General features: G+C 38.5%; 1 protein-coding gene across 1 annotated transcript; it reads right to left on the reverse strand.

Moving 5' to 3' along the window:
- Positions 1 to 773: 773 nt before the first annotated feature.
- On the reverse strand, positions 774 to 14,165 carry LOC133788796 (citrate synthase, mitochondrial-like). The gene is made up of 19 exons (XM_062226399.1): positions 14,009 to 14,165; positions 13,843 to 13,905; positions 13,495 to 13,536; positions 13,114 to 13,179; positions 12,885 to 12,950; positions 12,652 to 12,765; positions 12,302 to 12,365; positions 11,403 to 11,485; positions 10,427 to 10,476; positions 10,266 to 10,343; positions 9,839 to 9,967; positions 9,638 to 9,680; positions 8,376 to 8,462; positions 7,675 to 7,776; positions 7,277 to 7,384; positions 7,136 to 7,186; positions 1,344 to 1,417; positions 1,213 to 1,264; positions 774 to 1,088 (listed from the first exon to the last, which is right to left on the reverse strand). Exons 1-19 carry the CDS (start codon positions 14,057 to 14,059, stop codon positions 990 to 992), a joined length of 1,422 nt encoding a protein of 473 aa, XP_062082383.1. The 5' UTR covers positions 14,060 to 14,165; the 3' UTR covers positions 774 to 989.
- Between the last annotated feature and the right edge of the window lie 3,961 nt (positions 14,166 to 18,126).

Raw genomic sequence — 18,126 nt, forward strand, 5'->3', positions numbered from 1 at the left:
TATACATAAGTATGAGATTTTTGTGGTTTTAATACACTCAAGTTTTTGAGTTTTTCACGAACTTTGTGATTCTTTGGGTTATTTTAGGGAAAAAAGAAGGTACAAAAAATTTGGCTGAAATGAGAATAGAGGGAGATTTTAGAGAGAGGAGCTCGGAATGGAGAAGTGTCGCAGTTAGGGGTGGCAATTTGGGTCACGACACGACACGATTAAGGTAAACACGAACATGACACGTTTAATAATCGTGTCGTGTTCGTGTTTGAGTTTTTGACACGTTTAATAATCGTGTCATGTTCGTGCTTACCTTAATCGTGTCGTGTCATAATCGTGTTGACCCATTTAATAATCGTATTGTGTCATAATCGTGTCAGACACGATAACACGAATATTTTACATAGGTTTTATGATTTTTTTTCGTATAGTTATGATTAATCGTGTTATCGTGTTCATGTCGTGTTGTTCCGTTTAATAATCGTGTCGTGTCGTGTTCGTGTTTACCTTAATTATGTCATGTCATAATCGTGTCGACACGAATCTGACACGTTTACACGAATTGCCAGCCCTAATCGTGGTAGAGAGGAGAAAGGAGAGGGAGGAATGAAAAATGGCAAGGATAATTTTGTCCAAATTTAACTTAGGAGCATAGTTTTTCAATAAATTTGTGAGGGATATTTAATAAATCTGGGATATCATTATCCATAGAAAGTCAAATTTCACTTGGGATAAAAGGATCCATTGATAGTAGTAGTACCTTACGCACGTGCACGGGTATGTGTCATAAAACCTTTAGCTTTATTATTACTCATCGCAGAGTAGTATTCAAAGTCATAAATATAAACTAGCAAAACAAAGATTAAAAAGAAAAAGTAAATAAATAACATCAATTTATTCCAATTCTCTACAGTCCCAACAAGAAAGCTTCAGCCAAGGATCTTAATTGAAACAATTATTATTGAACAAATAAATGATGGTGTAATCCTCGACAAATTTTAAGATGAAGCAGCTTTCTTGCAGTAATTCTCAAGCCATTCCATTGTAATACTCTTTGGCCTCTCAAGTGGCAAACCAAGAGCTCGGTCCCAAATTAACTGAGGAAAAAAATGGAACGAAACAACACTTGTTAATAATAATAATAAAATTGAATGCATGTATATGCATGGATAATCAAATATTTATGACAATAAATGTAGAGATATAGAGAGCGGCACAAACCTGAGAACATATTCCAATACTCCTTGAAACACCAAAAAGAACAGTGAAATACCTAGCAAAATTAAGAATAGATACATTATAATAACAACCCGCCACACGTAACAGAAGTTAAGATACCATTCTAAACATACCTTGCTTCCGTTAGACCAAAATAGTTCAACAGAACGCCACTGTGGGCATCAACATTGGGCCAGGGGTTCTTAACCTACAAACGAAAAGGTAGACATTTCCCAAGTACAATTAGGCATCATGTCACTAGTTTCAGAAAATATTTAGAGTGTGTTAGGCTTTTCCTGCAAAATTGGTTAGTTGGCAGCTATGGAAATGTCACAGAACCAGAAAAAAAATAAAGTATGACAGAGAAATGAGAAAATTCTGTATGTGTGTATTGACTTCTAGGAATTCAAGAGCCTAGACCTCTCCACATTACAATAATCTCCACACCCCACACAAAGGTTCTCAACCTTGGCTAAATACCCCAGCCCCATACAAACTTATCGTATTCCTCACCACAAACTAACTAAGCTCCTCTAACGATTTCTAACCCCCACAACTAATTATCCTCTACAGCCCTTCCCTTGCTACGTCCCTTATACCTTCGGCTGTACACAAAAGTTAATGGTGGTCTGTCAATACCGCCCGCCCGGAGTCTCACCTTGTCCTCAAGGTGAAAATGAGGGAATTGGTCTTGTATTACCCAAAAATCTTCCCACGTTGCTTCAAATTCTGGCAGCTGAGCCCATTTAATCAACACTTGGGGGGGCGTTTTATGCGAGCCTGGCTTCACGTCTAACACCTCCTCTGGTTCCAGCAGCCATTCCAGCTCCTCCGTGAGTCCCGCAGGCAAGTTAGAGGCCTGTTGTTGAGGTCCCAGCGCAGCTCTCAACATGGAAATGTGAAAAACAGGATGAATTGTAGCATCCTGGGGTAGTTGTAAGCGGTATGCCACTGCCCCAACGCGTTCAATGATTGGAAATGGTCCAAAGAAACGGGGAGCTAACTTTTCATTGAGACGCTTGGCCACGGAACGTTATCGGTATGGTCGAAGCTTCACATAAACAAGATCACCCACTTTAAATTCAATGTCCCTTCGTTTCCTATCCGCTTGCCTCTTCATAATCTGCTGAGCCTTGTGCAGATTCTGTTTGAGTAGGCTGAGGACATCATCTCTGTCTTTTAAGTTCTTCTCCACTGCTGAAACTTGGGTACTATTGTGTTCAAAAGGAATCAAGGCTGGAGGATCCCTGTGGTAGACCGCTTTAAATGGAGTCATCCCCGCCGAGACGTGAAATGTAGTGTTATACCAATACTCCGCCCAAGGCAACCACTTGGCCCATTTGCTGGGTTTTGTGCTAACAAAACAGCGAAGATAAGTTTCTAAGCATCTGTTCACCACCTCCGTTTGTCCATCTGACTGTGGGTGATAAGCGGTACTGCGTTTCAATAGTGTACCCTGCAAACGGAATAGTTCTTTCCAGAATAAACTGAGAAAAATCTTATCTCTGTCCGAGACAATAGAACGTGGAATACCATGTAACTTCACCACTTCCCTGACGAAGATTCCAGCCACTGTAGCCGCTGTGAACGGGTGTCTCAATGGAATAAAATGCCCATATTTTGTCAATCTATCCACTACCACCAAAATAGAGTCGAACCCATTGGAATATGGTAGCCCCTCGATGAAATCCATCGAAACATCCTCCCAAATCTGATCTGGAATCGGCAGAGGCTGAAGGAGACCAGCTGGAGTTTGAGCCGCTGTCTTGTTCAGTTGACAAATGCTGCATTCTGCCAGAAACTTCTGAATATCTTTCCTCATTCCTGACCAGTAAAGGTCGGCTGCCATGCGCTGAAAAGTGCGAAAAACTCCCGAATGTCCCCCCAACGGGCTGCTGTGATATTCCTACAAAAGAAGAGGAATGAAAGGAGATGCCGCTGGTAACACCAATCTGCCTTTAAACTTTAAACAGCCCTGTACAAGTGAATATCCTCCATTGTGGCGGCCCTCCTGCAGCTCTTGGAGTATTTTAGCTAAACCGGGGTCGGATGCTAAGTGGGACTGCAAATCTGGTAAGGAAATCACGCTGGGAACTGAAACAGCAGCTAAAATAACCTCACTGTGCATGCGGGAAAGTGCGTCGGCAGCTTTATTTTCTAACCCCGGCTTGTATTGGATCGCAAAATCGTAGCCCAAAATCTTCGTTAACCATTTTTGATGCTCGGAAGCCATCAAACGCTGCTCCAATAGATACTTTAAACTTCGCTGGTCCGTTCTAACAATAAATCTGCGGCCCAATAGATAGGGTCTCCATTTCTAAATTGCAAGCACTATTGCCATTAACTCGCGCTCATATACAGATTTTGTTCTCCCCCTTGAAGATAATACCTGACTGAAAAACGCAATGGGCCGCCTGTTTTGCATAAGGACTGCCCCTAACCCGGATCCCGACGCATCTGCTTCAATAATAAAAGGCACTGAAAAATCTGGTAATGCGAGTACGAGCACTGAACACATAGCTTGTTTAAGGGCTGTAAACACTGCCTGACCCTCGGGGGACCAGCCAAACGCCTCCTTTTTTAGTAAGTCAGTAAGAGGTCGCGCAATACTCCCATATCCTTTGACAAATTTCCTGTAGTACCCAGTTAAACCCAGAAAACCTCTCAAACCTTTCACTGTTGTCGGAATAGGCCAGTTTTCCATGGCAGCCAGCTTGCTTGGGTCCGCCGCCACCCCCTTGCCTGAAATCAAATGCCCGAGATACTCCACTTGAGTTTGCCCCACCAAGCACTTCTTCTTATTAGCGAACAGTTGGTGCTGATTTAATCTGTCCAAAACCAGCTCAAGATGCTTTGTATGCTCGCTAAGGGACCTGCTATATATCAAAATATCGTCAAAAAAAACTAGGACAAATTTACGCAAAAATTCGCGAAACACCTCATTCATCAACCCATGAAAGGTGGCCGGCGCATTCGTAAGTCCAAAGGGCATAACTAGGAACTCGTAATGCCCTTCATGTGTGCGGAAAGCTGTCTTCTTCACATCACAGGCAGCCACCCGGATTTGATGATAACCCGACTTCAAATCCAACTTAGTAAAAATCTGGGCACCATGGAGCTCATCCAAGAGTTCATCGATGACTGGAATAGGGAATTTATCGGCGATTGTTTCCCTATTGAGCGCCCTATAGTCAACGAAGAACCTCCAACTACCGTCCTTCTTCCGAACCAACAAAACGGGGCTCGAAAAGGGGCTAGAACTCGGCTGAATGATGCCAGCCTTCAACATATCAGCCACCAATATTTCTATTTCATCCTTCTGAGTCTGTGCGTAACGGTATGGCCTTACCGAAATAGGACCTGCCCCTTCCTTAAGTGTTATGCGGTGCTCACGAGTTCTAGATGGCGGTAACCCCGACGGCATAGGAAAAACAGATGCATATCGCTGCAAAACAGCTTGTAACTTTGCTGGAATTGCTTCAGTGGGACTCACTGCCTCCTTCTGCAGATTATTCAACTGAACCCAAAACCCCACTCCTTCGTGCTCCACTGTATAAATCATAGCTTTCAGCGAGATGGGGGACTTACAAAGACTCAGGTCTCCATGTAATGTGATCCACGTACCCGCCATTTCGAATCGCATCACCATAGTCTTCCAATTAACCTCCATGTTCCCCAATGTTTCAAGCCATTTGTGCCCAAAATGACGTCTGCTCCACCTAACTCAAGAGGCAAAAAATTTGTTACCACCGTCACCGCACCCAGATCCAGTTCAACATGAGCACAAATCCCCTCTGTTATGATTTTACCACCGGTATCCAGCAATATTCCATAACACGAAGTTGGGCTGATCGGTATTCCCGCTGCCTCCACCACCGCTGTGGAGATGAAGTTGTGCGTGGCTCCGCTATCAATCAAGACCGTGACTGGGTTCGATGCTATACGGCCGGCCAATTTCAAAGTATGGGCAGATGAGATACCGACTAAGGAGTTCAAGGACAAGGTTGTGAGAGTTTCTTCGGACCCTTCCGTTTGGCTGGCATCCGGAGATGGTGGCGGTGATTCTGTGAGTGACTGGTCTTCCTCATCATCCATGGTTAACAAAACTTGCAAGAGTTTCTGGTCGCACTCGTGGCCACGATGAAATTTCTTGTCGCACTTAAAACACAGTCCCTTCGTCTTCTTCTCTTGATACTCAGCTTCGGAGAGGCGGCGAACCAGGGGTGGCCGACTAAATTTCGAGGGTCCCAACGCTGCGGTGGTCGGAGCTGGGGTCACCGAGGACGACGGCGCGACATGGGCGGCTCGCTGGAATGACTGAAGCACATTCGGTCTTGGTGGAAAGATTGGGCTCAAGTTGGGCCGATTATTGGAAGCCCTAGGAGGCTGACCCGTTGCAAGCAGGAGGTGGCCTTCTTCCACCCGTTGGGTTGTATCCATGATATTAGCCAAGCCCACGGGTTGTAGGATGTGCAAAGCCCCACGAATATCTTCTATGAGCCCTTTTACGAAGCTCCCTTCCAATATATGATCGGGAACGTCTGGAACCCGTGATGCCAGAGCCTCCCAACGAAGACGGTAGTCTCTGACTGTTGAAGTCTGAGACAGTGACATGAACTCCTCCGAAATCGAACCCGCCGGAGTAGCTCGGAACCGCTGTAAGAGTAGTGTTCGCAACGTAGCCCATGAAGATATAGGTCGTCTCTGGTTTTCCCACTGAAACCAGGTGAGCGCATCGCCATCTAAGCCCACAATCGCTGCCTCAAGCATCATCGATTCCGACATCCTAGAGGGGAGAAAGTATCGTTCAACCTTGTAAATCCATCCTTCTGGATTTTCTCCAGAAAATGCTGGCAGCTCCAACCGTGGTGGTCTGAAATCGTGGCCCTGTTCCGAGGTGAAAGAAAACGGATTGGCTGGGTTCAATGGTGGTTGGTGCGGCAGCGGAGCCGATCCCGGTGTGGACAAGGAAGGTGGCGGAATTGGTGGGGATCCGACTGTCGGAATGGGCGACGATTCACCATCCAGTGCTCGTTGATGCCGATCGGCACTGGCAGCGGCTGTCTCCGTTGGATTCTTCTTCGATACTTGCAACAGATGGGCCAAATGAGTAACTAAGAAGTCCATCTTCTTTTCCATTTCAGGCAAACGTTGGATCTCTGTTTTCAGGAGGTCAATTTCCTTGGGCAATTGGAGAAAATCCGTTCTGACCTCAGTGAGCCCCCGCTGAAATTCAACTTGTACAGCTTCCAATTTCTCTTCCCAGCTCTCTTTGGTCCCATAGTAGACCGATTTGCTCTGATACGAATTTGTTAGGCTTTTCCTGCAAAATTGGTTAGTTGGCAGCTATGGAAATGTCACAGAACCAGAAAAAAAATAAAGTATGACAGAGAAATGAGAAAATTCTGTATGTGTGTATTGACTTCTAGGAATTCGAGAGCCTAGACCTCTCCACATTACAATAATCTCCACACCCCACACAAAGGTTCTCAACCTTGGCTAAATACCCCAGCCCCATACAAACTTATCGTATTCCTCACCACAAACTAACTCAGCTCCTCTAACGGTTTCTAACCCACACAACTAATTATCCTCTACAGCCCTTCCCTTGCTAGGTCCCTTATACCTTCGGCTGTACACAAAATTTAATGGTGGTCTATCAGAGTGCAGTATCAACATCCAAGTAGATAGCTTTTTTAAGCAATTGATGGCCCACAGTGCAAATTCAAAATGATGCTTATTTTCGTTATGAATTATTTTTCAATTCGCTGTGAATCCTTGTTTTCAATTCAGCATGTATTCATTTTTTTTTTAATTCAAAATGGATCTCAAGCAAATTTCGACAGATGAATGGCAGCATATTTCTTGAATTAGCTAGCTCTAAATAAATAATTTTGGCCCAAGTGAAAGGTGGATCATCAATTACCTTGCCTAATTCTGTGAGTATTGGAGGCACAACATCATAAAGATTGGAAACCTATTGATACAAAAATATGTCAGCTAATTGACAATGAAATGAACATTGGCACTCTCAATGAAGTTCAGCGATAGAGCAGGGAAATTTAACCAGTTGAAACAGCGGATCTTGGGGCAAGTGCTTTAGTGCAAACTCCCTTTGACATGTGTATCTTGGATCTGTTTTGCGCAAAACACCATGTCCAAATCCAGGAACAACCTGCATTTTAATAAAGACAAAAATGCATGGAAGTAGAAGACCATAATTAGAATTTGAACAAGAGGACATAGTTTTACAGTCCCAAACCATTATGCAAATAACTGCATACATGAAAGACACCTTTTGTTTTGTTTCTTTTTTATCTTTTTCCTTAAATAAAGTAAGATTGCTAATCAATCTTAATTGACCTGCTAGGTGCTAGGGGTGTTGTCTTGTATCACTTGCTCAAATAATAGACAAACTTCAAAATTTCATGCAATAAGTAACTGAACATGAACGAGTATCATTACCTTTCCGCTATTCAGTGTTTTCCATACATATTCTTTCAACTGTTCTTTGGTTATGTTCTCTCCACATTCATCTACCACAGATTTGATCCAGAGCAAAACTTCCTGCAACCAAAATAGTTCAAATTCAGTAGAGGAAATGGTGAGAAGAAAACTACAAGATTGGTGGGGGATTGCCAAAATGTTCTAAAACATTAACTGCCAAATAAATGAAGAAAAACAAGCTAAAAAATAATCACAACAAATTTCATCATTGCTAATATATAACATATTTGACTACCTCTCTTGGGTTGTGTCATTGGTATTATAAACAATGACAAAAAGTAGAGGTTCAAGATATTACAGATATTGATTGTTTATCTGTGTTAAGTTTGATTGTGTAAAGCATGTGACAAAGCTACAATGAAACAATAAAAACAACAGGATAACAGTTCAATTTTATCACCACTAGAAAATTTAATGAGGCCAACTCATGCGTATCTGCAATAATTGCATTAATAAAAGCAATTTAATAAAAACAATTTAATAAAAAACACATAAATGACCAACATAGAAGCGGACAACTTCATCACAGCATAGAAGTAATAAAAAAAAAATACTATGAGTGAACGAAACAGCTGATAAGTTCTAACAAAACTGAACCGGATGCTTTGTAATGTAACAGAAAGATGGTAGTTGAAAACCCAAAATCAAATATGCAATACCTGATTTGCCAAACCATGGAGTGGCCCAGCCAAACCATTTAATGCAGCTCCAAATGAAAGGTAAGGATCTGAAAGAGCACTGGCAACCTGTATTTAGAGAGACAACGTCAAGGAAGAAAAAAAAATCAAAATTTAACCCAACAAAGAGATAAATAATATTCCAGAACAGTACTACTTCACCACTTAATGAGCTTATCAGAGAAATTCAGTTATCTGGTTATGAATTAATCATTTCTGTCGACGCTACACAATGGTTAGCTAAGGTTATTCAAATCCTAGTGAGAAACGAGAATACCTTGAATGTAGTTCATTTGCACTTACTTTTTATTAGAGGTATTTTGAAATCTCAAAGGCGTGAAAACCAAGATACAAGGGATTATAGGCATATTACTGTGCCAGGAGGTGGTGTATCAGAGAGGCCTAAAGGGTATCATGGGTATTGATCAAGATCCAAATAAGAAGTTGCAACAGCAAAGATTAAGATGCAGGTGTTACAAAGGAAGATGAGAAGTCGTGCTTTCAATCAAAGGAAAAATGGGAGCAGAATATGAGACCATATAGAGACATTGTGAAAGGAAACGAGAAAGAGAAGTTTTCTTCATAGTCAGCATGGGGAAATAATCAATATTACCATCATCAGAATGCTTGGAGGAGGAAAGGTGATAACTCTTGGTTACCAGCAGAACATAGCAGAATCCTGAAGAATATAGGGTTCTGGAACGATCAACCTTCGAAGAAGCAGCTTAAGCTATGGAGCTGTACAGTTATGGGGCTTTAAATATATGAAGTGGCAGAAGCTCGGGTTCTTTGTAACCCTTCCATGGCTGAGAGAGCCATGGAATCTCATGAACTGCATGGGGCTGCTTTTTTGTCAGAAAGAAGAGGGCATGCAGAAGCAGCTCTTTTCTTGGTATTACACGTTGGAAAGGAACAAAAGAATTTTTGAAAAGGAGGCAAATGATTAAGAAAGGTTATGGGAGACAGTTAAAACTGAATGTTGCATTGTTTCATAATGTTAAGGAATTTAAAGATATTCCTTTCTTGGATTGATAGGTCCTTTCTTTTGTAACTTTATAAAGATTTCTGTGTGTAGTTTTTGGTAGTCTTTTCTACCATTTACTTGCATTATGTAATCTTTATTTAATAAACAAGTAATTTTGTTTAAAAAATTGTAAATATTACTTTAGAGAAATACCGCATAAAGTAGGAAAAAGAATACTTCATCACTACATTAAAATGCTTAGAGCAGGAGGATAACTTACAAGGTGGCCTGTGTGTGCACTAACATTCCCACCTTCATGATCACTGTAACATATTGCACATAAATGTTAAGAAAAAACTGTCAGCCTGCTGCTGGTTACCATGCATAATTGGTGAAGAGTGAAGACTAAAAGTCATTACGACTCGGTCGACATTACAATATTACATTATTATGGGCCCTAGGAAAGGTTTTCAACACAAACCTGTGAATGGTAACATAAAGTCTCATAAGCTCGAGCATCTTGGGATCATCAAAACCCAACATGTGTGAAAAATTTCCACCATAATCCAGAGAGTCATCTAGGGGAATAATTTTTCCATCCTTATAAATCCTAAGGAAAAAAAAAATAGTGACCGATTAAATCCCATTACAGTGGTAGACATTTCAACATAAGCTTGTGCATAATGTGTGTATCAACGTTAAATGAGAGATTAGTAAAAACGTAAAATGGACAGAAGAATTCTACACAACTAAATCATAATGAAGACAAAAACAAAAAAGATTGCATGCACTTCTTCGACTAGTAAACACTATACTCAAAGATTTGATGATGTAAAAAGACCTGCTTGGATCAATAAGGACTAACTGCAAAGTGTTACTGGGATATGAATACGATGCACTTCACTGACCTTCGATAAACATAAGCAGCTACTAAAGGAACTCGAGCAATCAAATTAAGTGAGTCCTCATAGGTAGGTTCCCAGTACCTAAGAAATAGTTAAAAATATTTCAACATGTCAAAATCATAGTTGACCAGGTTAACAAATCATAGCAAGGCAAAGAAGCTCACTTTGATTTATGGATACCCTTCTCATATGCCTTCTGAAATTCGCTCTCAACCTGAATAGCACACCAAGTACCAGGTAATATCAATTACAACTAGTGCTACTTTTAGGAAACCAATAGAACCAAACAAACAATAACTAAGCATTGAAATGTGAAAGGAATTTCTTTCTATCAAGACAAGAAGAATTAAGTTGCTGGATATTATGTGATGAGAAAATATTTATATTCTCTTGATTTTCATTGAAAAGAGATGCACATATGTATACAAAACTAGGAATCTATCTTAGGCAACTATATAATTGGGAAACTGGAATTAATGCTAATTATACACCTAATATACAGCTAACACTGACTGATTCAATTCCTCTGGTTTCTTTATTGATCTTGCTGAAATTACACTTTCCAAGCTCTCGACAGCCAAGTGACCCAAGCAAATCAATTCACGAGACAGCATTTCCCCTAACTTATAATAAAGACAGCTCACTACCAAACAGCCACTTAATTCATTTTATTCTTTCTAGAGTAAGTGCCTTCTTGGTACAGCTTTTAGCTTTTGAAAATAAAGTTATTTGGCAAACAGACAGAATGTAGCTTATTAAAGAATTTACACAGAAACTAAAGGAAGAATTTAAAACTGGTACATACAAACCAAATTTTAATTTTAGCTTATAAGAGAATCTATAATTACATAATATATTTATTTCTTCATTAGATATATTATTTAAAATAAATTACTATAATAATAAAAAAAATTAAATTATATAAGATATTTAAATCTTAAATATTTTTTATTTTGTTCTAAAATATCTAATAAATATAGAATATTTTAAAAGATATTTTATTTTAGTAAGTTTATAAAGGCCAAGAACAAAGTCAATCAGATCAGATCCAGGAATAGTCAAATACAAAGGCCAAAAAGGCAGAGTGAGAAAAACCAGCAAATAACATATAAACTAATAACTGAATATCCATTCACCAACCTGAAGAGCCATAACACCAGAGGTCAATTGAGTCATCGGATGAGCTGTAACAGGTAGAGCATCAATGGCCTTGTACACATATTCTGCAGTAATTATATATACATGAGATACAGAACCACAATACTAGCCATAGAAAGTAACTGAACATCAGCATGACTAAAATAAGTCTATGTGTATGTGTATGTGCAGCCGAAGTAAACAAACGTATATGACACAAAAACTACAGTAAAAGAGAAAAGCATACATTGTTTCTAGTTTTTCTTTTCTTTTTTCTTTTTTGGAAACAAAACTGCTTTGTATTAATATTACAGAAAAAACAACACACAAAAGAAAAAAAATAGTGATACAGACCAAAATAAAACAAGAACAATTAAACAATAAAGCATACATTGAACTCTTTTACATTATGGAGCCAAATAGCTACACATAACCTGATCTTATCCCAAAGACTATCTACATCGATGAACATTCCTTCGAAAGACATTTCTTTACAACCAAGTTCCCTGAACGGCAGTAACACATTTTGTCTAGTACTCTAGTTATATGATATGAGAGAATGATAAGATTTCAAGCTACAAATTTTTTTAATAACAACAACAACAATAATAATAATCATGAAAAATTAACAAAATAACAACATCAACCAGCAACAAGAAAAAAAAACCAGTTTAGTCTAACAACACCCAAAAAATTAATGAACTCTTACGCCATCAAATATTCAAAATATTCTTTGATTTCTCACACCCAAAAAACAGCAAAATCTAACCTGGAACTGTATATGAAACATACACTGGCACAACAAATTCTGAACCATATATGAAACATACAATGGCACTATTTTGTTGTACATTAAAACCGTCAAGCACAGACAGTGAACAAAGATATATGAAGGCAGTAACCTGGAACTACTGCACGTGCTCGCAGCTCCTTTGATAATGCATCTACTTGCTCTTTGTTTGGTACCTGAAGACCAGAAGTGATGTAAAAAGAGAAAAGAGATATTGTTGGAATAACTTGTAAATTTGACAGCAACAATAATTTGACTATATATTGAAGGTTGGAATGCAACATAAAGCATGACATTTGACTAGTAGAAATAAATTTCACAAGCTTAAATTCAATTAGAGTAAATAGGTTTTGTAAGGTTAGCCACTAAAAGATCATGAGTTTTTCGATTTCATTTGCTCATTACACTGTCCAAACATGCTTGTTTAATTGAAAAATAAAAAACAGAAAATGAAAGGCATACCTTTCCAGTTAAAAGGAGCCAGAGGAGACCCTCAGGCAGAGGTTCTCCATCAGGCTTAGCAGCTGGTAAAACTTTTTGGCATTCAGGAATTGACAGGCCCCTAAAACGGATACCCTACAGAAACAATAATGAAGGAAGAAAAACATAACTATTACTTTGACTGCATCACAACCAGAATAAATATGGAATAATCCTAACCCAGAATTTCAAGGCTAATTAAATTGAATGTATACCTCATCTGGGTCAAGTAATGAGGTTTCCCATAGCAGCCCAGTCATTCCTCTCATTCCACCAATTACCTTCCCAAATACATAAGACGTAACATATGTTAGTATACACTTTACACCCACAAGCTTACAAGATAAACCTGGCAGCATGATACACTTTTTGACTTGTGAAGTACGATGACTACTATGAACATTCAACTTTACACTGACGAGAGAAAAACAGAACAGTATTTACCATATCAACAGTAATATTGCCCAATTGAACCTTTCCATGTTCTGACTTCAATTTCTTCAGCCGTTCCTGTTACCAAACAAAACAAATAGAAAATTGTAAGCTTCAAATCAATATACAAAGTTCAGCAAACTGCTTGTTTGCTTTGTCCTTGATAGTATCTTTGAATGATCAGTATCAAGGAAAAAGGTATGAACTTAAATTGACACGTGGCATTACATTGCTTAAATTATTTTCATGTAAAACACCAAATATAAGAAAAATTCTATGTAGGACTTGGTTATCAAAAGAAGAACACGAGGAGGGGAGTCATGGAATGAAAAACCAAGTACTTTATCAAGAGAAGTAAAACCAAGTACAAACTAGTAATATAAAGTCACAAACCTGTTGTTGAGGAATCAATTCCCTGAGCTGAGAAAGAAGGTCCTACATGAAAGAGCAATAATGACCATAAGAAGAGGCCCATAAAATTACCATCCAATTGCCATGCTTAAAATGACTTAACTTTCACCACTGTATTTAACTACTTGGATATTGATTTTAATTCATTTTTAATAATTATAAAATAATTACAATTGGTATTCGGGTGTTGCTAAATTCAAATTGTAAAAAAAATAATAAGAAATAAGAGCAGAATATGAACATTGCCTATTACCAGTGTTGAATTTGAAATTCTTTCATGACAACATATAATCAGATCAGCTTACAAGAACGAACAAAATAATAACTCACAAGATCTGAGGAGCTCTGAACTTGAAGCCATCTAACGGAATTCTTGAGGTTTGACTGCTGAGTCTGCAAAACACATTCATCAGAAATAACATTTGGATTAAATTAGAACAGCCCAAATCCAAACCTTAAATAAATAAACAGATATATGAATATGAGAGGAACTTACAAGACGAGAGCGAAGCTTGGACAACGAAGAGACACCCCTGAAGAACACCATCGTTCCGTACGGTAATCTGCTCCAAACAAAATCAACTACTATTTCATAAACATGTCTGCATATATATAGGATTTTTCTTTGGTGGGGACATGTGTTTTGCCCCCACCCATTAGAACAATTTCTTGTGTATTTGATTAATATCGAAGGGTTGACAAATGTCTGATACGGTGTGGCTACAGCTAAATTACCATGAAACTGTTGTACTGTATTATTATCTCTTGTAAACTGAAAAGAGAAAATATGCTCTTTTCCTTTAATTGCCCCCTTTTTTTTCGTTTTTTTTTTTGCCATTTAAAACAAAACATGCTGTAAGAGAGTTCGTGGATTATGAACTTGAATAATTTTAAGTCCAACTATGATCGACTCTTGTAGAAAGACTACCTAGGCAGTTAAATTATGTTATAAGTAGGCGCATTTAACATTTTAAGGTTACGAGAAGCTCAGCCAATCAACGTCCATAGCAAATATGCAGAATGGCAAATAAAAGTCTTTGACAATCACTTTGGTAATCTTTGAATATTCATCTTTGACAGAGGTTCACATCTTAACTAAAAAAATTGTTTTTTTGATTTTAAAAGCTAAAAAATATTTTTTGAAAACAAATCACGGTGTTTGGCGTTGTTTTTAAAAATAAAGTTACAAAAAACAGAAAATTTTGAGAATAATAAAAAGTTGTTTTCTATTATTCTCAACAAAAAATTTGTCTATCTTTTTTTTCCCACATCATTTTTTTAATTATTATTATCTAAAATCATTTATTGTCGCATAATTTTCCCTATCATTAGTTTCTCTCTCTTCACTTTCTCTCACATCACTTTCTATGTCTTTATTTTCTCCCTTATCACTTTCTCTCTCCTTATATTTTCTCTCTTCACTTTCTCGCTATTTTCTCTCTTCTCACTTTCTCTTTTATCATTTTCTATCTCCTTATTTTCTCTTACATCACTTAATGTATCATCATTTTCTCTTTCATTACTTAGTATATCCTCACTTTCTCTCTCATCACTTAATATATCATCATTTTTTCTCTCTCGCCGTTTCCTTTCTCATCATTTTTTCTCCCATCACTTCTCTCTCTTCAATTTCTTTCTCATCACCTTCTCTCTCATTTTTTCTTGGATCAATTTATCTCTTCTCAATTTTTATTTCTTCAAATTTTCTCTCCTTACTTTATCACTCTTTATTTTTCATCATTTTTTCTTTCAAATTATTTTATCTGATTATTTATTACAAACTTTTAAAAGATTTTTCTCTTTGTAAATATATTTGTTAATTTTTTATTTAAGATTTAAAAAAATAAAACTAAAAAATGGTTTTAGAAAACATTAACCAAACACCTCTTGTTTTTTAAAAACTACAAAAACTATTTTCTGTTCTCATTTCTGAGAACATAACTTTGAAAACAAAAAACAGAAAACAATGTCAAACAGGTTGTTATGATAGTTCTCTCTTTCTGTTTTTATTCTATTTTAACTACTGTAATTAATTCTCATTCTTGTAATTGTTCTCCTCCTATATAAATAAGAGTGTCTCCAGCGGCTTCTATTATTGAGCCATTCTTTCTGGTATATTTTCTCTGTCATGGTATCAAGAGCCACTCGATCATAAATTTTTTTCTCTTGCCCTAATTTTTCTTTTCTTTTCCTTATCTTCCTTCATTTTCTTTTTCCCCTTCTCCGAACACGACCACCACCGAATCTACTACAACCCAATCTCCTCCTTCCGATACTCAATCTGCTCCGATCGCCATTCCCAACATTTTAGCCGCTACTCAAATCATCGTTCCACAACTCACTCATTTCCAGCAACTTGGTCAAGCTCTCAATCATTCCCTTCCCATTCGACTTGACCGAACCAATTTTCTTCTTTGGCATGCTCAAATGGAAAACGTGATCTATGCTAATGCGATTGATGACTACATCAATGGTGATTGTCCAGCTCCACCCCAACATATTCATGGTGTTTCTGGACTCAATCCGGACTATGTTCAATGGAGGTGTACCGATAAGTTGATCCTTAGCTAGCTTTACTCTGCTTTGTCACCTGAAATAATGGCCTAGATTGTTGGTCACTCCACCTCTGCCGATGCCTGGTCTGCTCTTAGCCGAATTTATGTCGGTGCCACCTCTGCTCGTATAATGCAACTCCGACTACAACTCCAAACTGCCAAGAAAGGTTCTACTCCAATGGTCGATTTCTTGATGAAAATCAAGAACCTAACGAATAGTCTTGCTGCCATCTCAGAACCGGTTTCTGATCGAGAAAAAGTTCTTTATGTTCTTAGTCTCAGTTACCTCTCATTCAACTATGTTATCCGTTGATGATATTAGCAGCCTTCTCTTGACTCATGAGACCCGTTTAGAACAACAATATACAGTTGATGAGTCCACTGCCATCTCCATCAATCTTGCTCATCATCATCGATTCAACAATCGTAATACCCAATAATAAACAAGCTATGGAAACCCCCGATTTCAGAATTATTCACCCTCAACCACTGCCCAATCTTCCATCCCCAATTCAGGTCGTGGAACCAAAGTTATTTGTCAACTTTGAAATAGGTTTGGTCACTCTGCATTCAAGTGCTTTCGAAGGTTTGATCCAAGTCTCACTCAACCGTCTAATCCATCTACCATGGTTGCTACCTTGGCTACTGTCGGAGATGATGCCTAGTTAATGGACTCTGGTGCTTCACATCACCTCACCTCCAATGTCAACAATCTTGATGGTGCTCTTCCTTTTCAAGGCTCTTATAGTGTTACAGTAGCAAATGGTAAATCTATCCCTATTCATTCGATTGGTGACTGCTCTTTAACACCCAAATTTTCTTTGAAAAATGTTTATCACGTTCCTTCTGTTTCCTCAAATCTTATTAGTGTTTCCAAATTCTGTACTTATAATCATGTTTCTGTTGAATTTTTTGCCAATTATTTTCTTGTCAAGGACCTTCATTCAAGGACAATCCTCCATCACGGGCACCTTGACCGTGGATTGTACACATTTCAGCCCGCCAAACACTTCCCTCTTCCTGCCATTTCTGCTCAAGCGTATTCAGCTCTGTTAATTCCACCTCATGTTCCTCTTGTAAACTTAATTTAGCAAGTATTTGGCATGCTCGTTTAGGGCATGCTCATGTAAAATTAGTCGATCATGTACTCAACACAATGTAATATCTCTGTTTCAAGCAATTAGCGAAAAGTCATCGAAATCCCCTTCCCCCTTGCCTGTCTCGTGCTTCTCAACCTTTGGGTCTTATTCATGCTGACATATGGGGACCCTCTCCAGTTAAAGCTCATGATGGCAATAGATATTTTCTATTATTTGTAGATGATTGGTCAAGATTCATGTGGTTTTATCCTCTTGCAACTAAAGACCAAGTCTTACCTGTTTTTCAAAAATTCAAAGTCATGGTTGAAAACAATTCAATACCACCATTAAATCCTTTCATAGTGATGAAGGTGGTGAATTTCGTGCACTTAAACCATTCCTTGCTACCTCTGGCATCCAACTTCTCAACTCTTTCCCCTACACTCCATCTCAAAATGGTAGAGTTGAAAGGAAAAACCGGCAGGTTTTCAAAATGGGTCTTGCAATGCTTGCCCATGCCTCAGCCCCTCTTCACTACTGGCATTTTGCATTCAAAACTACCACATGTTTGATTAATAGACTCCCCACTATAGCCTTAAGCATGGAAACTCCATTCAACTTACTTTTTCACAAAGCACCTGATTTTTCAATCCTTAGGAAGTTTGGCTGCCTTGCTTTTCCCTTCATTCGACCATACAACAAACACAAACTACAGTTCTGTTCCACACCTTGTGTGTTCTTGGGCTATAGTACTCATCATAAGGGATATGTGTGCTTAAACTACTCCTCCAATTGATACTATATAACACCTCATGTGGTGTTTGATGAATCTGTCTTTCCCTTGTTATCTTCCCCCCATTCATTATCTCACTACACAAACTCTTGTGTAGGTCCTTCCGCCATTATTCCTCTGCCACAACTTTTATCTCACACTCCCTCATTTCCATCTTCTTCCTTCCAAGTTGTCCCTCCTCCTCCTT

This window comes from Humulus lupulus, chromosome 7, assembly GCF_963169125.1.
Source record: "Humulus lupulus chromosome 7, drHumLupu1.1, whole genome shotgun sequence".
Classification (NCBI taxonomy): Eukaryota; Viridiplantae; Streptophyta; class Magnoliopsida; order Rosales; family Cannabaceae; genus Humulus; species Humulus lupulus.